Source organism: Anopheles gambiae, chromosome 3 (genome assembly GCF_943734735.2).
Source record: "Anopheles gambiae chromosome 3, idAnoGambNW_F1_1, whole genome shotgun sequence".
Classification (NCBI taxonomy): domain Eukaryota; kingdom Metazoa; phylum Arthropoda; class Insecta; order Diptera; family Culicidae; genus Anopheles; species Anopheles gambiae.
This window is the reverse complement of record NC_064602.1, coordinates 31,255,508-31,277,618: the sequence shown is the minus strand read 5'-3', so window position 1 is coordinate 31,277,618 and position 22,111 is coordinate 31,255,508. Positions and strand designations below refer to the sequence as shown.

Sequence of the window (22,111 nt, the reverse complement as noted above, 5' to 3'; positions counted from 1 at the left end):
GTTCTCCCGGCGAACCAGATGCGGGGGAGTCGTGCCGATCCGAAATTGGGCTTTCCTTTTGGGCCGGAGGTAAAGAATCGTGTAGAGCAGGAGTACATTGACACGGGCGTCGTCGGGTTGTAGAACGGGAGCGTTGGGATTGATTTTATTGCTGCTCATCGCGGAAACGGTCACGTCGCCGAACGGTTTTATTTTGGCACCGGCACACTGTCCCCACAGACATACACACATACACACACAGGGAAGTCTTCGCTTCGGAGTTCATTTCCATCTCTTAGTCCCGGTGGTGTCGAATGGTTTTAATTTAAGCTATTTATTCTAGGATCACTTTTTCGAGTGTGCTTCTCCCTGTCCAAATGTCGTTTGAACATACAGCAACGAATGGTGTTTGACATTCGGTCAACGATCTTAGACAGATTTACGTTTCCTGGCGACTAATGTACGGCACGTATCACCGAACCTGGAGAGTTCGAGGCACTCAAACCACGATCTTTCCATCTACTCGTCTGTAACATCTCGAGTCCCTCCCCCCCCGGACCGACACAGGAAACATAGAATCGGAGCCTCAACCGACTGCGAGACTCGGGGCAGATTTATGGCTGATATAAAAGCGAAGCAATTGAAAATTCATTGCGAGTCGCGTCCTCTGCCCAGGTCCTCCGGTTTACCCCGAGTGCGCACCATTGCGCACTGTAATTAGAAAATATGACCAAATATATTTTCGGACGCCCGGTACGGAGTGTGCGTATGGATGCGATACGATACCAAACGGGGAATGGCGAACTTAGCTAGAGCGCAAATCATTCAACCATTTCATTCATGGTACACGTCCGTACGGTTGATTCGCGTTGCAGGTTTGTTGGAAGGGATAGCTGTGCCTGTAATGGGTGATATCCGTGTTGCTTGCAAACGCCTGTCGCCTGCAGGAGAGCAATACACCAGAACTAGGTAGGTTGGCAGTAGGTTGTCGAGGGACTTGTAAGTTTGTGACCGGCCAGCAACAGTGAGGAGGCCCCGCGCCACACCTTCGCGAGCAATTCCAATTCCTTCCAACCCAGTCTTGGAGCTTGATGGACGGCATGAAACGACAGCTCGACCCACCCACCCACACGTCAGCGCTGGAAGCTGCCACGGGCGGCAGCCAATCTCATTAGTTTGTATTTCAAAGTTTTATCTCTCGCGCAACATTTTGTTTTAAAGTGCAATTTTAATTTGCTTCACTTCTCCCCGTTGACTCCGAGCTAACTCTTCCCCTGCTAGATTCCATCCAAATTGGTTGCAGCGAAACTACAAGGGAAGCAAAATTTCGTTGGCGTACGATCATTACGCACATACACACCAACCTACCGTCGCTAGGTCCGGTAAATTGCGCTTTGAATGTTATTGCATCCAAACCGAGCTGGTTGGAGCGGTTCCCTTGTAACGGTGCTCTCGACACGGGCCGGTCCGAAATCAAATAAAACTATTCAAAGATCAAACAAACCCACTGCACCGTGTGCTCGGACTGTTTGTCCGCCGAAGAGTCGAGAGATTTGGAAGAACATGTGAGCTGTGAGGGGAGGATGCGAGTCGTTCAAACACTGCACTTTTGGTTGCTGAAATCTAGAGCACAACACGAAAAGAGGGAGGGGAGGGGAGGAAGGGGAAGTAATAAAAGGAAGGAGAAGAGGTGGGCAGTGTCAATAGGCGAGCGAGTATTTCAAGTGTGCGATTATTTATAAACTTACATAACCATGACATACACCTGTTTCGGGAGATTACAAACCTGCCACAGGGCGACAGCACAACACCTCACCTCTCCTCCCCAAGATTGTGAAGACATATCGGTGGCATACATCGTTATGTGTGTGTGTGTGTGTGTGTGTTTGGTTGCCATTCATCAACGCCTCTCATCAAAACCTGGCCAGGGTTCTAGCGACACACGTTTTTGCTTGTGCCCACCGATTTCATCCACCAGTTGGGGCGATTATTTATTACCGTGGAGCAAATATCAAAGACTGCGGGAAGGATGGGGAAAGAGAAGGTTCGCCACTAGCCAAATCTGCGCTCCGTAACCAATTAGTGCAAGCAAACGGGCAGCCGAAGAGAGTTGCCGTGTCGTTGCCGTGAGTTTTACAACCCAATCCTCATCCAACACAGCTGCTTCCTGTTTCCTTCCCGCACGACTGTAAAGGTAAGGCACTTTCGTACTCTACGATGCATCATCAACAGAAGAGTTGGAAAAGGTTACAAACAGAGTGCTGGTTTATACACTTGGCTAGCTCACACCAGGAAGCTTCAATGAAATTACAAACCCTTGGCAACTGCACGACCCGTGAGAGCGTGTCCTGCGTCTAATGAAATCTAAATTCCACTCCATCAACGCGCGCAACGCGATTGGAGTGTGGCCAACTCCGATGCAAACCGATCCGTCCGGTGGGAGTTCAATGAAAATTAATTGAAATTGACAAACGAAGCCAGAGCGAGGCGGTTGGACGGTATGATCTGGGGCTGACAGGATTCGTCCACTTACTGTCACCGGCGAGTTGACACAGCGAGAGGGTAGATACTGTACCCGCGTGAGTCATAGCGTTAGTCGACCGTGATATATTAAACGTTTCGAGTTACGTGGAAGAGAAAAGGCACATCAGAAGCAAGAACAAACGTCACGTTATCTCAATAGAACGTGATGTTTGAGGGATCGTTCCGATCAATGCTATCTACGGCTTTCTACGAAAGACACACACTCGAAAGTGATTCACGAGTTCAGTTAAAGACACTGGAGAACATACTGGCCTTTTGATTGCTTCACTGATATCTCAGTTGGAAATTCGCTATTGTTCACAATCAACATCATTAGAAAACTTGTGTGGCAAATATCTACAAGATGCTTGGCTCGTCTGAAACATCGTCAGCAAACGTCTGAAAGATCGGTTTTAATATTGTTTTGATCGTGACTTGGTATTGTTCACCTCACTGTACATTGAAAATATACGCGTTAAAAACGCGGAAAACAAGAGCAGAGTCATATATTTGACGATGTTTTCAGTAAAATGACCTATTTTACAGAAGGAACAGTTTCCTTTGCATTGAAGCTCATTCAATCAGACAGATTGCCCTTTACACCTTAAAAGAAGAACCAAAAACCTATCCGAGTCAAAAGTTGATCGTTAAAAATAAATCAAATTAACAGTATGTAACTATAAACATACGCTTAAAAGCGCTCTTGCTAATCCGTTGTTAAATAAATAATCCCATATTTAAATCAAAACTCATCCCCAAGATAGATCAGCTCCACATTCGCTGAGCCACGCGAACGATCCTATCGATCCATATCGATCACACGCCACGCAATGAAATCGAACATCTTTTTTTCCTGGGCTCATCTCCCAAAAGCCCAAGCGACCTGCAAACAAAAAAGAGTTATCCATTTCCCGTTTTTGCTTGCGTACGTATAATGTGGGCGAGAAGAAACTCAAACCATTCGCTACGGATCGCTATAAAAGACGAAATAAAAATGATCCACACCAAAACCCGAACCCGAATGTCACTGGGCCGCGGAGGACGGGGACCGCGCGATGGCGTTGATCGCGTGGTCGTTCGTTACTTCCAAAATCTTCGTAGTGAAGCTGGAACTTTGCATAATTTATGGCAACACGCATAATCAAACCGCACCAACTCTTGGAACTTGGAATGATGAACGGTAAACAAGAAGGGTTGGAGTAGTTTCCCAGTTTCACTCTCGATCTATACCCCAAAACGTCGATTGTGGGATGATGATTTTGGAGTGTTTCCCAAAAATTAACGATGGATCGGTCCGATAACGTTGACGAGGCGACAAGCACACGGTCCCTTATTAGATCGTCCTCTGCGGCTGGATGCGATTTACCTCAACGAGCTTTGGCGATGGACGACAAAGTCGCTAACTAATGAGCGCTATCGTCCAATTATGAGCCGAGCGCAAAACAGGACATAAATTTTCCCAACAACTTATACGCCCATTATTCACATTTATAATCCAATTAATCGCAGGCGCAGTGGTTCCAGCTGATCGCTGCTCTTATAAAGCATCCTCATTTCGTGCCCGGTTTGCATATCTTTGCGATTTACACCGTACGTAGAAGGCGCTTGGCATCTTTTAAAATCTTATCGATCATCAAGGTGACACGCCGAGTTGATCGCCAGCAACAGGTCGTCTGCGAACGGTTCTGTGCTTGTTGTGCGCGCAGAAGCCCTCCTTCAACCATGGCACGTTGGCAGCAGCAGACAACGGGGTAAGATAAAGCAACGCACAAAACATACCCGCGAACAAGCGATTAAAATGTTAAAAGAAACCGGGTTGGGGGAAAAAATGATAAAACCATATGACAAATGACATAAGACAATGAATGGCACCGGGCAAGGTTCACACAGATCGACGATCGGCTGCAGTATGCGGGTTGGAGTATGCATGATTGGAAGCACTGGGTCGATCGGAGGGTTGTTATTTACGGCACTATTTATGGGTAAATGTGCAATTATAAACTGCGAAACTACTCATTGTCACTTGCACCTTTGCTTCTTGCGAAAAAAAGGGTGTTATCTCGGTGTTATAGAGCTGTACCGGAAATGGAAATTACATCTCCACACAGCTAGAAAACTGGCTGAAATGGCAATGGAAAGTTTTCATCTGGACAGAGCGGGGTAGTTTTGCACTTGCCGATGAAAACTTTTCCATAGCGCAGTGCAGTTTGCGCATAAAACCCAACGCATGAATCAGTGACGCGTAATAAAAAATCATCGCTACAGCTGTAACGGCGCGATAAAAAGCTTGTTTGAGGCAGCTCTTAGAGACCGGCGGGGACAAACACAGCTTGTACAAACAAATTGGAAATAAAATTCAAATCAAACTTCTAACCGGTAACGGGGGGGAATGGTAATTGAAATCTACCCCTCGACCACGAGTGGATCACCGCCGGGTCGGGGCAAATCCCAGCGAACGAACGATGCACTTAGGCGCGTGTTAGTGGTTAAGTTATTGCCGCACGGGCACAAAAAGTGCCACATAAAATTACAATTATAGCCAAACAAATTATGCCTACTACGGCAGCAACAGCACAGGGTAAGCCTTCATCGGTGGGCTCTCACCTGTTGCACCTCTGAATGCTTCACGCTCAACCGACCCCCTCTGGTACGATCGTTACACACTGTGCAAGGATTAAAGTGCATTACTTTATGGAAGTGGTTGTACCACTTCAACACAGCGGGCACGATTAAATTGTCTTACGAGCAGTTGGAGAGCGTTGCCGTGTGACATTAGGTGAAGGTGTTGCGAAAAATGGCATTGCGTGGAAGTGAGGAGTAGGAATGACTGCGAGTTGAAGTACTCGCACAGTGTGATTTTAACGCAAACCACACCACACTTTAAGGCAAAGGTCGCGGAGAGATGAATCCCGCATGGAATGGAAGTTTCAACGTGACACAATTAAGGAGCTACCCCCGGAGGACGGGTGCGTCAATTTTCGCTAATTTAAATAAGAAATTGCTACCGTACGCGGGTCGCATTCGACGGATGATGGATGGGCGCGTTGGGTGAGGCATACAGCCAACCCAGCAGTGCCAGTACTACTGACCTGTGCTACCGATTGCCGCTGCGAGTGAAGCTTCTTGCGTATGATTATTACCGGCGTCGTGTGCTGGTGGCTGATGCTCCGCAGACGCCAAGGGTGGAGAGAGAGGCCGCTCAGCAGCTGCTAGTAGTTCATCCACTGTAAGAGAGAAAATGAGCGATTGTGATGCATTAGATACGTTTGTAATATCTATAATTATACGGTTTCTTCCTCGATAAAGAAAATTGCTTTTCCTTTGCTGGATATCTGGTAGCAGGGTATCATCGTAACCTCTACATCACACCTCAATCTCGGCCATTTGCATTTCGTATAATGCACCTCTAACTGCTAGTTTCTGTATCCGCGAATGCGCATGATGCACGGAGAGGGCAATATTTGCATTTCCCCATTCCCCTATTGCGCGATCAGGCAAACATCAACCGTCCCCTCGATGGCAATTAGGTCGCATTACTTCTAATTAAGCACCGAAGGAGAAATCAATCTTCGACGGCCAACGGTGACACGACGCGATGGTGCGTCTATGTCAAGGGAGCCGCGGAAGCTGTGTCCTCGAGCGGTATAGAGTACTACATGGAGATCATGCAGCCGATTTCCATTTCAAATGTGGCGTATTCTGTTCGGCGATCTCCCAAGCGTCCAGCACCACTCGTTTGCTTTGCCAGTGAAGATTGACACATCGCTTAGTAATGAAGCAATTACAGGGTGGCAGAGTCCGGTAGGTATTTGCGAATTGGCTTGCTTATCTAACTGAGTTGAATTGAGGGATCGGTGTCAAGGGATATTGATATTCATGATTACAGAAGCGCAGCTAATATGTAAAGCGTAGCTCATTTAGAAATGGTACACTTTTTAAGATATTAATGGCGCAAAAATCAAGTTATTTATATTAACTATCTAACTGTTACTAAGCAGTTGCTTATCTTTTGCGAATTTCGTCGAAAACACAGTATTTAAAACACGCAAGCACGCAATAATGTAATGTTTTCCAAGAACTACTTTCACAAAAATGCTCTAAAAATGCAAGTAAGCTTGAATAAATACATGATAGTCTTCCATTAGGTTTCTTGACTGTTCATCAGTTATGGTTTTGAACACATTCAGCCAATTGCAATTGCAGTTAGGACGTGCTGCAACTTCACAACCCTAAAACCCAGTTAAATCGTTAATTGTTAAACAACCCCCAACTATCCCAGTTTCCGTCAAAACAAATGATTTGGTATTGAAAATGGAAGTTGAAGGGTGTAAACACTGAGTACATTGTTCAGAAGAGGAATTAATGGAATAGATTGGTGAATATCAATTAGATTATTTCAAGAAAGAGCGTGCAATAATGACTTAGAGCTATTAACAAATCAGTGAAGAGTTCTCAGAACTCTCAATGCTTGAATAAAGTTTGTTTATAATTTTTCCTTTAAGACTATTTTCTGCAATTTAACACAAGAAATTGTTCATATTTCAGTGGGTAAAACACATTAGAAAATTCCAAAATTCTCCATTCCTTTATGGTATTCTTACAAAGAGTTTTGAGAAATTTGAATTATAGACGACTTCAGCATTTATGGACTATACATTAGAATAATTGGTTTTGAGTTATGGTTCGCAAACGTACAATAAAATTTTAACCACAAAGCGACCAGGACAATATTCCAAACAGGTAGCACAAAACCCAAAAGGTACAAACTACAACCAATATTCAAAAAGTCTCAGGTTTTCCCCAGTGTCTTTTGAATGGAAACAGGCGCAAAATCCTGTTCACATCTGGCAAATAGTGTGCACCATAACAAGGACCGCCCCATCAGCCTTCTAAATAATCCTACTTGAACATTGCCTGAAAGAGCTACAAAAAAATTGAAGACTGGTACCTAAACCTCTTACCTGTAAAGAACATCACAAAACAACACATCAATCTCTAGACATTTTGTACGAAGTTCTGGATGTGTGATTTGAATTTCTTACCGTATAGTCCCCGTATCTCATATCCCGCCATCGCTCAAATGGACGTGTGAAAAATGCACTCTCCGTCAACTAACGACCGGAAGTCGTTCCCCGTTGGGATCGTGTGCAACTGTGCGATAGTGGGAATCGCTCCCCGCATCACCGGTACATTCCACAGGCCCAGGAAGAAGCCAAATAAATAGTAAACAAACACATCGTTCACACCGAGAAAATCTCATCCATCCTGCGGGCGAGATGCAACGCGCTTGGATGGTGGAAATCTCATCTCTGGGACTAAGATTGATAGGGTTATGCTTCGGATTTTTTCTTCTATGTCTTTGTGGACTTTGGTTCAATGAGAGGTGAGCTGATATGATGGCACAGTACCATCCGAAAACCCTGGCTCTAATACCACTGGAGACATCAATCTTCGACGAGCTGAGAAGGGATTTTTATTTTGGGGAGGCCCGGAAGTTGTCGAACGTAACGTGACGGCCACAGCAAACCATCCCCACCGACCTAGTGAGCATCTAGACATACTATTCCAGAGACGCTCAAGTGCCTATCCTGAATGGTCGATTGAAATTGAACACCGGAAAAGGGCGCACACGACCGTGACATGTGAAGCCTAGAGCCATCCGCCGTTGCATCACTATCGCAACACGACACAAGCGTTCTGATAATAGTGTGTGTGTGTGTGTGTGTGTGGGGTAGTGCTCGGGGGAGGTGTGTGTGTGTGGGGTAGTGCATTATTATTTATGGTGTGTTGCGTGCTAGAGCGTTATCAGTTTGTTTTCGGTCAAACTGTCCGGTAAATGGTTATAATTGATAGATTAATTGGTCTGTCGGGTTTGCAGCAGCCCGAGGAGCGTGATCGAATAGGGGAGAGTGATGGTGGTGGTGCCAGTGCTGCAAACGGGGTAATGCACTTGTGAGTGGTAGAATTTATGGACAGTTAGTTGGACTACCCCTTAGCGCACTAGTAGTGCAGGCCAACATCATGTTAAAAGGAGGGGGGAAACCTTTTCCCGATAAGCGAGTAAGTGTCTGTGCATGTAATTAAATCGAAAGCAGGTTGCAGGTCAGCTATTACGAACAGGTATGATTGGAACCGGGTTGAAACTGAAGTGTAAAGTATACAGCAGCCCTAGCAACACACACACACATAAGCACGTATCATTCTACCCAAAGGCAAGGCGACAAAACGTCCTTCAGACAATTAGAAGTACCGTATTACAGGTAACGGCAAAACACTCAAACGCGTGTCTGGGTAAACCCAGCCCGTTTCTATTCATAAGCCATACCGGGACAGACATAAAAACACGCTTCCATATCTCTAAGAAGACCTGAGCCGACCACAAACTGACGCACGTTTTGCCAAACTGAAACTGAAACGAAAAAGACGTGCACTCTAATTTGTAATACTTTGTTGGAAGTGAAGATATATAAATACCATCAGTCACGAGACACCGTGCCGATGCACAGGAAACGAACCGAAGTAAAAAAGGAACCTGCCCTTTTCTTCCCCCGGTAGTGCATAAATCTAGCCGATGGTTTTAGAAACTCCACTTGGCAACCGAGATGTGTCATTAGTCATCCACCATACGGTTTCCTTCGGCAGACGACGACGACGACGACGGCACCATCACGCAAACACCCCTTTGATGGAAGTGCATCAGACGGTGCTGCGCTTGTCACATCAAGCGTGAAGAAATGATGCATTTACGGTTTATACGCCATTAACTCTCCAAAATCCTCCCACTCTCGTGTTCTTGCGAAACCACCAAAGAAGTTTGGTTGTGCCTTGCAATTGGACTAGGAAACGTCCAAAGGTCATCCCCGGACACTGTTGCACCACAGCACAGCAGTGGCATTGATTAAAAGGGCCATTTTCCTTTCCACTTTACATTGCAGCCGGATGAAAAGTGTATCTAAAGCAAGCAACATTTAAGAGCGAAATCTACCCACACGGAAGCACATAATTCATGCTTCCTCCGAGTGTGCGTATCTACTGCGCCTCGCAGTAGAAAACTGTTTAGTTCCTAACGCAATTGAACGTACACATTAAACAGGAAGCAGCGGAGAACACACCTTACTGGGGGTGCACTATGCTTGCAAGCTGGTGGGTAGCTAATTGCACAAGACGGGAAGAGATAGAAAGAAAGAGAGACCGATTTGGCTGCTGCTGATTGCCGAGGATAATGGTGAGTTCCGTTTTCCTTTGCAGGGCGTGCGCGCGCGTGTATGTGCATGCTCCCACCCGTTAATTCATCTTTTGCGGGTGCGCTTCGGGGGCCGCGGAACAGTGAAAAAAGGCGAAACACTTAAAAAAGGGCTTACACCGGGAGCGAAACAGCTGAAATGATACTCGTGCCAGCGTACACTTCGCGCTCGGAGCGTGCTTCAGTGTGTACAGAGTGCCAATTTCCCTGGGCATAGAGAGCAATTTCCACACTATCTGCCCGGAAAGGCATACGGGGAGTAATGATACAACAATCGCAAAGAACTGCAACTCGGTTTGCACACGGTACGTGGAATTACCATCGCCAATGCGCCACTTCTGGCAGGAGAATGTGATTCGATTTGGTTGTTCGACTTATTGCGCACTCACCATAATATGCTGCTGGTGTGGCGAAAGCCTAACTACACCCTTGCAGACCTTTGTATGTAGTCCTAGTACGCGCGTGTATGTGCTATTTTTTTCAATTTTGCCCACCCACAACAGGAATGGGAAAGGGCTAAAACGCCCCCAAAGGGCCCACACGGTCGGTTGGGGCGCGTGAGAAAGTAATGAGCAAAGAGGAGAGGGCCACGACGGGGGCGATAAGGTTTTTGCTTTACATTTGCAGCATAATGAAACACGTGACCGGTAACATATTGTTCGTTAAATGCATTTTGCTGCAGCAGAACATAGAGAGGAGGAGAAACAGCAAAAAAGGGCTAGAAACATAACACCCGAGCAATGGTAAGACACTGCGAACACGGACCAAAAACACGCCAAACGTGCCTTGGAAACAAAACTCTATACGGTTCATTTGCGGTGCCCCCTTGGGAACACCACCACCATCACATTCCCGGGTTTTTGCCTGAGGTGGCGAAATGTTGCCTGTGGGTGGTACGCTGCCCTCTACTGCCCGGGTGCAACGGGAAAAAGTGCAACAACACACCGGGTGTGGGCTCATTTTTCCAAAACCGAATGCAATTCTATCGCAGTCATTGCGCTGCACCGTGTGTTTCGACCGAATGGCAATAATTCTCGGTACACCAGGGTTATTGAACATTTGTTTTCTGATTGTTTGGGGATGGTGGGTGGGTTGAGTAACCCAATCGGTACAGATTGGTAAAGTTTGATGTATATTTTCTTCAAACAAACGAGAGTTGTAGTTGACTTTCCAACCCAAAACGAACATTTTCCACAAATCAACGACAAAACAATGTTTTTAAAGGCAACGAAAGCAACTTAAAAAAAAAGCAAAATACAGAATTGACTTCGGAGTATGTGAATGTAGTCCACATCTCTAAAATAAGCTCCCTGTTGCTTGTAAAAGGACACGTTTCAAGCAACGCAAGCCGTTTGCGAACATCTGCATCGTGCGTCGCGTGAGGTCGCCCTTGAACCGACCACCGTGGGGGCAACACTCCGTTGCTCAAGCCAGTTCTTCTGCCAGCAAATACATTTGCTACGACCTCTCGGGTTTCCCATACACCACCACCAACGGTGCGAAGGCGTGGAAAATCCTTCCTAAACTATGGTGTGAGAAAAAAAACGCATTATCCTTCCATCCTTTAAGTGTCCGGAATGGTAGAAAGCGACTCCTTCTACGGGTGAAACCAACTGAATAAACAACATCCCAACAACAGAGGGAAAAGGAGGAGAGAGAGAGAGCAAATGTGGAAAGCACAAACCAGACAATTCAGGGCTCAAAAGACGGCATGGCATGCACACCAAACACTTCAAAACGCAACACATGTTTGGGATATGGTTCACGGGCTTTTGCGGGACACCCAAAGAGTGTGTGTGGCAAAATGGTACGAGTCCCAGGATAGATCCTGATGCAGCCTGGTTCTTCTACACACGAACCTCGAACCAGTTGCAAAGAACAAAAGAAAGACCGAAGGCCACAGGAAACGCGCGTTTAAATTTCATTTAAGCAACACCACCATCGGCAGCAGCATCGTGTTGTTGTGTGCCGACCGAGAACCAACCGTTTATGATTTATTAGCATAAATGGAATGGAAGATTCGCTCGAAAAAAAAGAGACTCCAACACGCTGCCGGATTCGCAACATCTTTACAGTTCCCGGGAAGGGCCTGTATTTCGGTGAACGCGTTGCTTTTTTTTCATGCTGTTTGGAGTTAGGCCTTTGGGTGCCAGTTACACTCTAAAACTGCGAAAGAGACTGCGTGCGTGTGTTTGTGTTCTGTTTGGAGCAACATTTTAACCCCTTTCGGCATTCGTTAGGCGTTGGCAGGGCAGGAAATGAGCATCCATTTTAGCACTTTACGGGTGCCCCCACCAGCAGACAAACAAATGGGCAAAAGATGCACGAAGATGGATAGGAAGTTCTGGGAAGTTTGTAAGTTGCGCATTTGGGCGAAGGTTGGCAGAATGGTTCAAAGCGGGTTTAAGGTTGTTTTTTTTTCGACCACAACGAACGATCCCAGGGTGAGCATGAGAGCATCGGGGTGTGAAGACAACGCTTTACAAGGCTGCTTTGTAGGAGTAATATGAAGAATTTCAAGCACTCCCGTGACACATTTTCCATCGCTCCTCCAAACAAGGAACGCATTCCCATTTTTCAGTACGCTTTTATGGAGTCGTTCGAGAGGACAGCATTGAACAGCACACTTGCAATCAATCTGCCCGTTTCCCGAACTCCAAAACTCCGTTGGCTTGCTTCACGTGATTTGGAAGAATGCCATAATTTTGCAAAAGAAAACTCATTTCTTCGCTCCAAAGCCCGTGTGAGCGCAACAGCGCACGATAGTCGAACATGGTTTGGCCGGTCGGTCCTTAGATGGCTGCCAAGGTGGACCTGCTGCTGCACCAGATACGACGCCCAAATACGACGCGAATAGCGAGTAAATTTGCCAGCAAGAGATGTTCCCACATTTGGGTGTTGTCCGCCGTGCAAACCGCAGCAGCAGCCTGGCCTGTCTGCCTTGCGGGAAACTTCACCTAGCAATCAACCGGGAGACCCAAAGGGGGGGATATATAGAGATATAAGGCAAGAGAAGTCACATCTCATTAACCTCAGATCGCACAATTCGGCACCCTTTTGGGCTGGGGAGGGTGGGTGTCAGCTTTCCCATTTCGATGAATAATGGGGTCAAATTAAGACGAGACAAAATCTCAAACCAAGCCCAAAGCGCAAGAGGCTGGTGGTTACGCACATACATCGGGGGGCCATTGCTGCAGCAGCCAGAGGGCGGCGTACCGACGACTCCAAAAGGCTCGCGTACCACTCGCGCGGACGCCTTATGCGGTGCCGTGAGCCTTGTTGTTGCGTGATCTTAATTTCGTTGACATTAATTTGGCAGTGAGAAATTAATCATCCGCTGTCATATTGCAATGCAAGCGAGAGGAGGACTAGTTGGACCGGTGGCCGTGGACGACGTTCGAGTGTGCCCCGGCCGGTTGATGATGCGTTTTCGTACGACACAGACACACACACACAAGTCCATAACGTCCATATATGGAAGAAGCTCATTTTGTCTCTTTATGATCGGCTCATTATTCAATTGCTCGCAGGCAGTACACTCTGACTTACCCGGCATGGGCTACTGCAAGGATGCTCGGTACGACACCACACCACACCACGCTTGACGTGCAGCGTGGTCTAGAACGTTTTCGTTGCCACGAATATGGAAACGCATTTATGGGGTCTCCCCCATCTATGGCAAGCGAAAGACCAACTCTGTTAGAGGTTGTTTGCGTGTGCAGGTAAAACACTGGCGTAACAAATCATAGGGTCGAAGACAGATAAGCCCTTCTGAGGGACTCGGTGCCAGCCCTATGCACGCACCTGGTACGTGCCCCGCGTACCATGTATAATCAGCACTTCTTGCTGGCACACCCTTCGGTACCGAACCGACCGCAGTGTTACGTTATCAACTTCTAGCACCTACCTTGAAATAGTTCGACATGCAATCGATCCTCAACGAGCGCAGGCTAGCTTACAGAGCGTTTTCCGCCGGTGTGTATGTGTCAACAAGATTCTTCAACACTATCGGGCGCTTGTTATCGTACAATTGAACGTGTTTTTCAAGCCATTTCTTTTCATCCACTGTTTGTAGACAGTAAGGTTCCGATTTTATCGCGGTGGAAATTGTACAACCAAAGTCTTTGTCAGGTACTCAGCTATTCTTGCTAAATTTCATTCAACTTACTACCGCTCAGTCCTATAAAAATCAACAAAACTGCTCACTTGACACATTTTTTTCAATCTTGTAGTAAGCTGCCCAAAGATTATCTAATCTAAAACAAAGGAAAATCCTACTTTTTCTTCAACAAGTCCAACAGTAGCCTCCACAACTATCAACAAGTAGTCACCAAATCGACCGGTCTGCTGTCAGTCGAACAGTGCTCGGCACACTCGTAAATAAATCTTTCCTTCCACCCAACCACAGACTACTTGGATGCGCATTGGGAAGCACCCCCATAAACGCAACGTGGCAAGACGATACGTCGTTCCATTTTGTCACAAAAAAACGGAGTCGTCTGGGTTAGATAGTCAAAGATATCGAGCGCGAGTGCGCGTTTGTTTCAGTTCCGGTGAAGAACTCTATACCGCAGAAGATTTCTTGTACATCCCACTCCGGTGAATGAGTTATCGTAGAATCGCATCACCATGAGAGTCATGTGTGTCAGATTAGAATCGCATAAATTACCCCGTCACCTGAGAAGGTAGCGTAGAGTGGTGGGCTGTTTGAAGTTGGTCACCGGTTTAAGCCGTCCAATTGGCAAACTTGCTCCCCGGTATTATATCAGTGTGTGATTCACGTTTGGAAATGCAAATGTGATCAGAGTCGGAGGCGAGCCGAGAAAGATAGTCATCGAACCGGGATATGAATTCGGCGAATGGAGAAGAGATTGGGAATTCCTAGAATTGTGCACATAACAAGCGTTGCTGATGAGGTGCTACATTCCTAACTCAATCTTTCCAAATCTTGGATAGTGCGACAGGGCAAACAAAAAACGAAGCAGAAAAGGTGAGATTATGATTGTTAAGTTCAGAAGATTGCGTTACAGTGAAGCTTAGAGAAGAGTAAACAAGCTAAGGTAAGATCATATTCAAGAAAAAGAGGAATGGTCAATTTCCGTCATCGCTTGAGTAATGTTACCTTGAACATCTGTACGGTTTTGAGTGTGATCATTGTTAAGTTAAAACCTTTTGAGCTCAAAGCAACAAAGAATACTTTGTTACATTGAGTCAGGCTTAGGCTTCTTCTATTTGCAGATTTTCTCTTCTGCCATTATGATCCTTTTCAATTTCTAAAAAGTAATTCTTCTGATTCTGATTCTCAGCAGGTTTATTGCAAAAGTAGAGACCGTACAGGACAATGTTTCAACGTGCATTGTCCACGTGTTAAAAAAGTCCTTCTCACCCGAACCTGCATTCAACTGGAATGACGGTGCAAAACAAACGACACAAAATCTGTCGCTATCCATCCATCATCCGGAAGGCTGATTCCGGCTTGCGCTTCCAGGTAGCGGGTAGCATTAGCAATCTACGTCCAAAACCAGGGGACATCTATCGCTACTACCAGGTCGGCAGCATTGTCACTGCAAGTGTTCGGTATCGTTTATTTCGGGGTTACACCTCGGAAGGCTACCGTGCCCGCTGCTCTGTCGGAGTGTATCGGGTCGAAGCAATTATGCGCATTCGTAATGTGTCCTCCCCTTGCGTCGACGGTAGAACTCTCCACGGAATGTCTTCAAAAAGGGATATAGAATTTGGCGCATCGTATCCGGTGGTCACCCCGGTGGAGCACGCTGGACACGACCCGCTCCAGCCATGCATGGGGAGCGGCAGGTTCGTAGTGGGATTGTGTTTCCGAATAATTTTAATTAAAAATTCAAATTTATCACACCTCTCGTGTTGGATGCCCACAGCGTGGCCTAGAAGGGTTTCCGCTTCTTGGAAGGAACACAGCAACACACAAAAGACGACGGCGGAAGAGCACTACACGAACGTGTGGGACACATTTCGGCACCGACCGGCGGCGGATAGTTCTTGAGTAGAATTCCAATTCCAGCATCGGGACGTGAAACCACTTGCCCCACAATAACCGGTTGATTCCCCCTTCTTCAGGGCGGATACGATGGCCACCTGGGGGTAGATATCGCTCCGACGACCCAGCAGTGCTTTACGGTGCATAAATCTTCCGGTGGAGAACTTGTTGATGGCGACTTTGGCGATTCCTGGGAAAGAAGCGGCAGGGTTTCTCGCTCTCTCACTCTCTCTTCCCAAAGACTACGCGATCCGGGTTTAAAGTGACAAGATGAAACGCTGCCACTTTCGGGGTGTAAATGTCATCCTCTTCTTTCGGAGAGTGTAAAATACTTCCATCTCCTCCTGAGGGATCTAATGCAATGAGCACAAAAGTCAACAACAAAAAAACTGCAGCGAATGCCACAATAATGCAAACAAATTCCTTACCAAAGAACGCGCTCTAACAGCAGCACCAGTCAATTTGTGGTACACATTTTCCGTACACGAGAAGAACGAGCCGTACCAGGAACAAACCTAAGCTCCGACCGTTTGCCTTCTCTCTATCTTTCCTGTTTGGTCAGAAAGCGGAGGGAAAGGGCAAAGCGGATAAAGCGGATCACTCGCACACATCTACATACTTTGTGTTCCACCACATTGCCACGAGGCGGCGGCGGCGGCGATGGCGGCAACCTTCAAAGGCGAGTTCACGCTTATCTTAATTTTTTGATGAACTTATTCCTCGCCCTTTTCCCTGCACGCACATCACACAGAACAAGAAACACAGACACACACACACACACATACACCGAGGAGCCGTCCTGGGCGCGGAGGGCACTCCAGTAGACTTTGAAATCTCCTCACGCCTTCCCATTGGCTTTGGAGGATTTTTAGAATTCAGTGTGAGGGGGGTTGTGAGGGGTTTTTTTTGGAGTTCTTTTGCCCGCCAACGGACCAGCCCAGCATGAGCGTGATGCAATCAGCGGCGTGTGAGGATGACATCAGAAAGGATACACACCGAAATGAGACCTGTCAGAGAAGCTGGTGTAAATGAATACAACCGTAGCAAAAAGGGTGAGCCACCGATGCAAAAACGGAATGAGATTTTCTTGTACAGCGACGATCGTCCTCCACTCGAAGGTGTCTTTCTTTGGAGCGAACCTGTACAAAGCTAAACCATACCAAAGTCGAACAGCCGAAGAGAACCAACAGCAGCATTGGCAACCGCTGGTGCCCGAGGCACTGACACCGGAACTGATTAAATGCGCACAAACTGGCCCGGGCAAGGTTGGTAGCCGACCGGCACTTCCATTCTTCCGCTTCCATATCTACACCATCACGCCGCAGATAAACGAATTCTTGCCACGGAGCTGGCCACGGTGCATAACAAATTGGTAATGGGATTGCTTTCATGAGGTTTTTTTTTCATTACCATTTTTGCCTTTTACGCCTCTCCGCAAGAGAAGAGCCCCGGCAGCGCAGAAGCGCGATTTTACAATGATTCAGTTTTTTTTATATGTTGTTCGCCCGCTCACCACCGAGCTCCAGACAATTTAACATCCATTTCCCGTGGCCCCGGCACGATCGGTTCCGGTGTCAGGATTGCGTTATTTCGTAAATGGATTCCACCAGAACATATGGAGAGGCGAGCAAAAAAGGCCATTATTTCAGAATCGATAATGCATGGCTAAAGTGAACCGCTTAGAGAAGCGCCCCATTTTTGTGGAGCAGTTTTATTATGAGGTACAGGTGAGTCTTTACTGGCCGATGCAATGTGAGCATATTATTTAGCTTTAGCTGATTAGCGATTAGTTCCGTGGCGTGGTAAAAGATCTCATGGAAACGATGATCTTGTATACCCAGAGCATGGTAGACCGAGTTTTATCAAAGCTGTTTTTATTTATAGGCTTTTCATTCGCTTCTATTAATCACCCCGTAAAGATGTACAATCCAATGATCGGAGATAGCGAGACGGATGATGACACAGCGCGCCCATGCCCGAGGGGGATACAGCAAGCGAACCGCCCAAAAAACCTTCCAGACCCGGGGCGTTTGGGTAAGAGACAATAAATTAATACCGACTACTAAACCATGGTGGATCATCCACAACACCCACCCGGGTTCTCTGGGAGGCTACTGAACACACATCCTGATCTAATCAGCAAACTACCACCCCGAATGCCTGATGCACACCCGTCTTCGCCACGGTTTCGTCCAGGGTAGTCGTCATCGCGCGCCAAACAAATTGACAAGATTGAATGATAGAGAATTATTCACCGTCCGTGTCCTGTTGTTCCGTCTAAACGAGCACACGGTTGATCGCAGCGAGCTGTTTGACGGTGTAAAAACGACTCACTCGTTGCCTCATCTGCCTCGTGTGGGGGTTTATTGAATGCCACCGGTTACCGGTCGAAATGAAGATAGTCACAGCGCAGCTTCACGAAACTACGATCGCGATCGCGCCCCACGATAACGGCCATAAAATATCCCACTTTAGGGCAAGGGGCGCAAGCGTGATAGCGTAGTTTGCCGTTACTGCTATTGTTAAACGAAACGGGAAATTGACACCTTCGGAGTTTCGGATTACGCAGAAGCATTAAAAATGATCGCGAAACATCGTCCTGTCCCCGGTATGGAAGCGAAAACGAAAACAAGCCGTAATACGATTGACCGATTGACGGGAAAAGTTACAACACATAATGAAACGATTTCAAAACCAATTTACACAGCCAGTTCAACTCTCTCAGAGGAGTGTTTTGAGGTAAATGACGAAAGTCCATCGCAAAGAAGCCTTTCTAGTGTAGCCCCCAACCAGATCACTTCAGCGCAACTGATCAAGCGTCCGGAAGGGAAATTACTTACCCTAATAATCCGCAAAAACAGAAGATACAAAAGCAAATTAAAAAAAGCCACGACGACAACGCTTACATTTCAATTTGAATTAAGCTTTATTGAAGCTGATGCCTTGAGGTATCATTCCGCACCTGCATGAAGGTGATCGCATATCCAAAATAAGCAAAACATGTTCTGCTTGAACGGTGTTGTTACTTATTTTGGCGATATTATCACATTGACACGAGTTGAGAAAATCGCCAATGCATTAATACGCGATTCCATTGGAACAACCCAATCTTATTTATAATCCCCGGCATCAGATGTAAACTGTTCGCGCATTGATCAGTGCAAGTAAACCGACTCTTTATCAAAAAAAGATATTTTCAAAAAGCACTACGCATAAACGAAACGAAACGAAAGCAACTATTTACTGCACTTTTTGTCATTTTCTACATCGAACGCCCAAGTTCGAGAAAGGGAAAGGGATTAATTATTCCGGACTCGTGGATAATTACCATCAGCAACACTGACCCGAAGGTGTTGACTGATAAAGTATCAGATTACTTCAATCTTGTTTGTGCCATTTCTTTTTTTTTTTGTCGATTACACATCTTAATCGTGAGTCTACACACGAAACGAGCTTCAACCGGGTTAAAACAGAAAGACTGTTAATTATTCCATTGAAAGCTAGTGCGCTTTTGCAATAACTGAGCAAAGCTATTTGCTTTTTTTAACATTTCTGTTCAAATTAAATCGAGTCTGTACGAATCCGTCGCTCCAGCGATACGTGTTTAATCGCAGCAAAAGCGCATGTACTGGATCGACAATTCGCGCAAAAAGTAAAATAATTTTTAAATTACTACTCATGCTCAAGCTAGAAGGTAAAAAAAACTATATGAATGCAAGCAGCAAGAAAAAGGAACGCAGGAAATTTGTAGCCTCGCCATCACGCATGTCAATCAAACTTCAGCTACAAAATTGGAGAAGGATCACACGCTGCGGGGAGGAGATTTTTAAATCCAGTTCACCCCAACTCACACTCATCATCAGATGGACACATCAATTTACCGGTTTGTGGTCATCCGGCTGGGAAATGATTGCGGTACGATTCGTTCCGAGCAGCACAAAATTGGATAACATTTTCGAGGATCAACAATTGTGGTCGTATGTTGCGCAGTCACGTTCAGCTTCAGTGGATAATATTGTGATTTACACGTAATTATTTTTTTTTTCAGTCTACTGACGTTTTGCGAAGACTTACTATTAAAGTAACGATTATTTTCGTCCTTGCTTAAATTATTTGAACTTCATTTTCGAACTAAAATTTCAATTTCCTTTCTTCGCGTAATGAGCCTGTAATGATTCTGGAGAACTGGAAGAGCCGCGCTAAACAGAAGAATCACTGTCAGAACAAGTGTCAACGAACACAAAAGCAAACACGATCAAGCAAGCAGCGCTGGATGCAGTCCGTTGTGTACGACGCAATTAAAGCACTGTGTGGAACAAGTTAGGGTAAAATGTGCATTACAACAGAATTGATGATTCAATCGCTAATTCAATCCGGTGTATCCAACGCAGCATCGCTAACGCCGGAGCAGATTCGAGAACAATACCTGCGCACGCAGCACGCTGAACCAAGCATGCCTAATATACGATTCACTGCACCAGCGCCAACACATCAGCAGCAGCAGCAGCAGCAGCAGCAATCCGATGAGGAAGGTGCCTCGCTTTCCTCGAGCAAAGACGGTTTGCTGACCAAGCTGTACCAGGAAAACCAGGACATGAAGGCGAAGATAGCCGAGCTGGAGGGTATGATCGGGCAGGCAAAGCCGTTCGACGCCACGCACGTGAAAGCACTGGTCCAGCCGTTCAGCGGTGACGATCTGATGGACATTCACACCTGGCTCGCGAAGCTGGAGGATACGTTCCGTGTATTGAAAGCGGGCAAAACCGAGCAGCTGGTCGCCGCGTGCGGGCTGCTGACTGGCACTGCGGAAGTTTTTCGGCGAATCACAACCTTGAAGGATTATGACGATTTCCGTACGAAGCTGGTGGAGGAGTTCCGCTATAACAAGCTCACCGACGAAACGATCGTGAAGGAGCTGCGGAAGCATATGCTGAAGGATAGCAACGTACAACGGTATGTGCTGGAAATGATTGAGCGAGCTAGCGGCTATGCTATCGCGGAAATCGACTTGGTGGACATCATCGTCGACGGATTGAAGGATAATTCGCGCAACGTTGTAATGCTGTACGGGGCAAAAACTATCCAGGAGCTGAAGGAGCTGCTGCCCCGGTACATAAAACGAAGAAATGAAAACAAAATATAATTCAGGTGGCGAGATCCGTTCCGAACTTCATGCCGAGCCGTGCGAAGGATGGCTGACGCTCTACTCTTCCCCATTTCAAATGAACCAACCTTGTTTTCTTTCTTCCAGTTTATAAAAATATGAAATATGAAATAAAGGATTTAATTTTGTTTGTTCCATGAACTCCACTCGGTTATTGAATCATTATAGAGAGTGAAAAAGTCCGAAATTGGGGTTTTTCATTACTAAAAGGCTGCAGTGGCACTTTCCCTTGCCAGTTTATTCTCTTGCTTGGTTTTTTCTGCATGTGTTATCACTGTAAAAGATATCGAAACTGTTGTTATTGTGATATTCGAGCAAACATACTTCTTTGAAGACTTCGATTAACACGAGGATATGCCACTTTGTATAACTTTCAAAGTTTGGGAGGGGGGGGGGGTCAACACGACTCAAACTAGATGGCTTTCTCTATTTTGAATGTTGATTTCTGAAGGTAACAGAATAATTTAAAGCATATCTCTCCTTCTAGCAATAGTGATCACTACTAAGAGAAATGGTACCTGATAACCGAATAAAATTGTTAAAAAATTAAAATATCACAATGTTCTTATCAGAAAGGTCTTACAGCAACTGCAACACAGTACGACTTTGTAGTGTACTGAACATGGAGGAAACTCCGCGTCCAATTTCATACGGTTGAACCGACACACAAAAGCTACATTATGCAAAACCCAAGGACTGCAGGCCGCACCCGGGTGTCACCGAACATTCTTGGGACACACTGTCCCTCCCCGACACCCACACGCTCGCGGCACACCTCGCACAACCTCTGGTTGCATCTGTTTATTTGCTGCCTTTTGTTTATACGAAATCGACCCCCTTTCAGCTTGCGTTGCCGCAGAGTTGCCGGCCTAATCGGTTGCATAAACCCGACCCCATCCCGGGACGGCAATGCAATGCTACTCGATGCTGCTGCTGCTTCCACAACAGAACGACGGCAAAATGGAAGCATAAATCTCTCCTGCTTTCCATTCTTTTACGCTGTCTTTACCCCGCCGCTCCGGTCTTTGCACGCTGACCGGACGCTGCGCCAAGTGGAAGCAAAGCCTAAAAAAGACTCGTCGGAAGGCATCGGATGGCCGCCCCATAGGGCCCCAAAGGCGTTGGTGGATTTGCTTCTTTGCCCATTTTTGTATTAATACTACCCCGTTTGGCCTTTACTGCTGATGCT

At 46.3% G+C, this 22,111-nt stretch overlaps 2 protein-coding genes across 9 annotated transcripts in view; one reads left to right on the top strand and one right to left on the bottom strand.

The window, feature by feature from the left end:
• The window catches only part of LOC1271240 (bone morphogenetic protein receptor type-1B), a 125,519-nt gene that overhangs the window by 45,449 nt on the left and 57,959 nt on the right, over window positions 1-22,111 (bottom strand). The window contains exons 1-2 of one of the 3 annotated variants that reach the window (XM_061654640.1): window positions 13,295-13,316; window positions 5,592-5,726 (exon numbers count right to left, since the gene is read on the bottom strand). In XM_061654640.1, coding sequence (XP_061510624.1) covers window positions 5,592-5,726; window positions 13,295-13,301 — 142 coding nt within the window. In that variant the 5' untranslated portion in view covers window positions 13,302-13,316. Of the gene's footprint in view, window positions 1-5,591; window positions 5,727-13,294; window positions 13,317-22,111 lie in introns of those variants that run through there. The other 2 variants (XM_061654638.1, XM_061654639.1) reach the window with 2 other exon arrangements.
• On the top strand, window positions 14,069-21,063 carry LOC133392826 (uncharacterized). Of its 6 annotated transcripts, none has more exons than XM_061654657.1 (3): window positions 14,069-14,735; window positions 15,055-17,485; window positions 17,643-21,063. In XM_061654657.1, the coding sequence occupies exon 3, from the start codon at window positions 20,089-20,091 to the stop codon at window positions 20,899-20,901; it is 813 nt and encodes a 270-aa protein (XP_061510641.1). In that variant the 5' UTR covers window positions 14,069-14,735; window positions 15,055-17,485; window positions 17,643-20,088; the 3' UTR covers window positions 20,902-21,063. The 6 variants fall into 6 exon arrangements, with proteins under 6 accessions (XP_061510641.1, XP_061510640.1, XP_061510643.1 ...); XM_061654656.1 differs by having other exon boundaries at window positions 15,052-17,485; XM_061654659.1 differs by having other exon boundaries at window positions 14,069-15,559; window positions 15,640-17,485.

Bases quoted from the DNA above. Each gene is read 5' to 3' on its own strand.
- LOC133392826 (XM_061654657.1), top strand. From the start codon at position 20,089: ATGTGCATTACAACAGAATTGATGATTCAATCGCTAATTCAATCCGGT.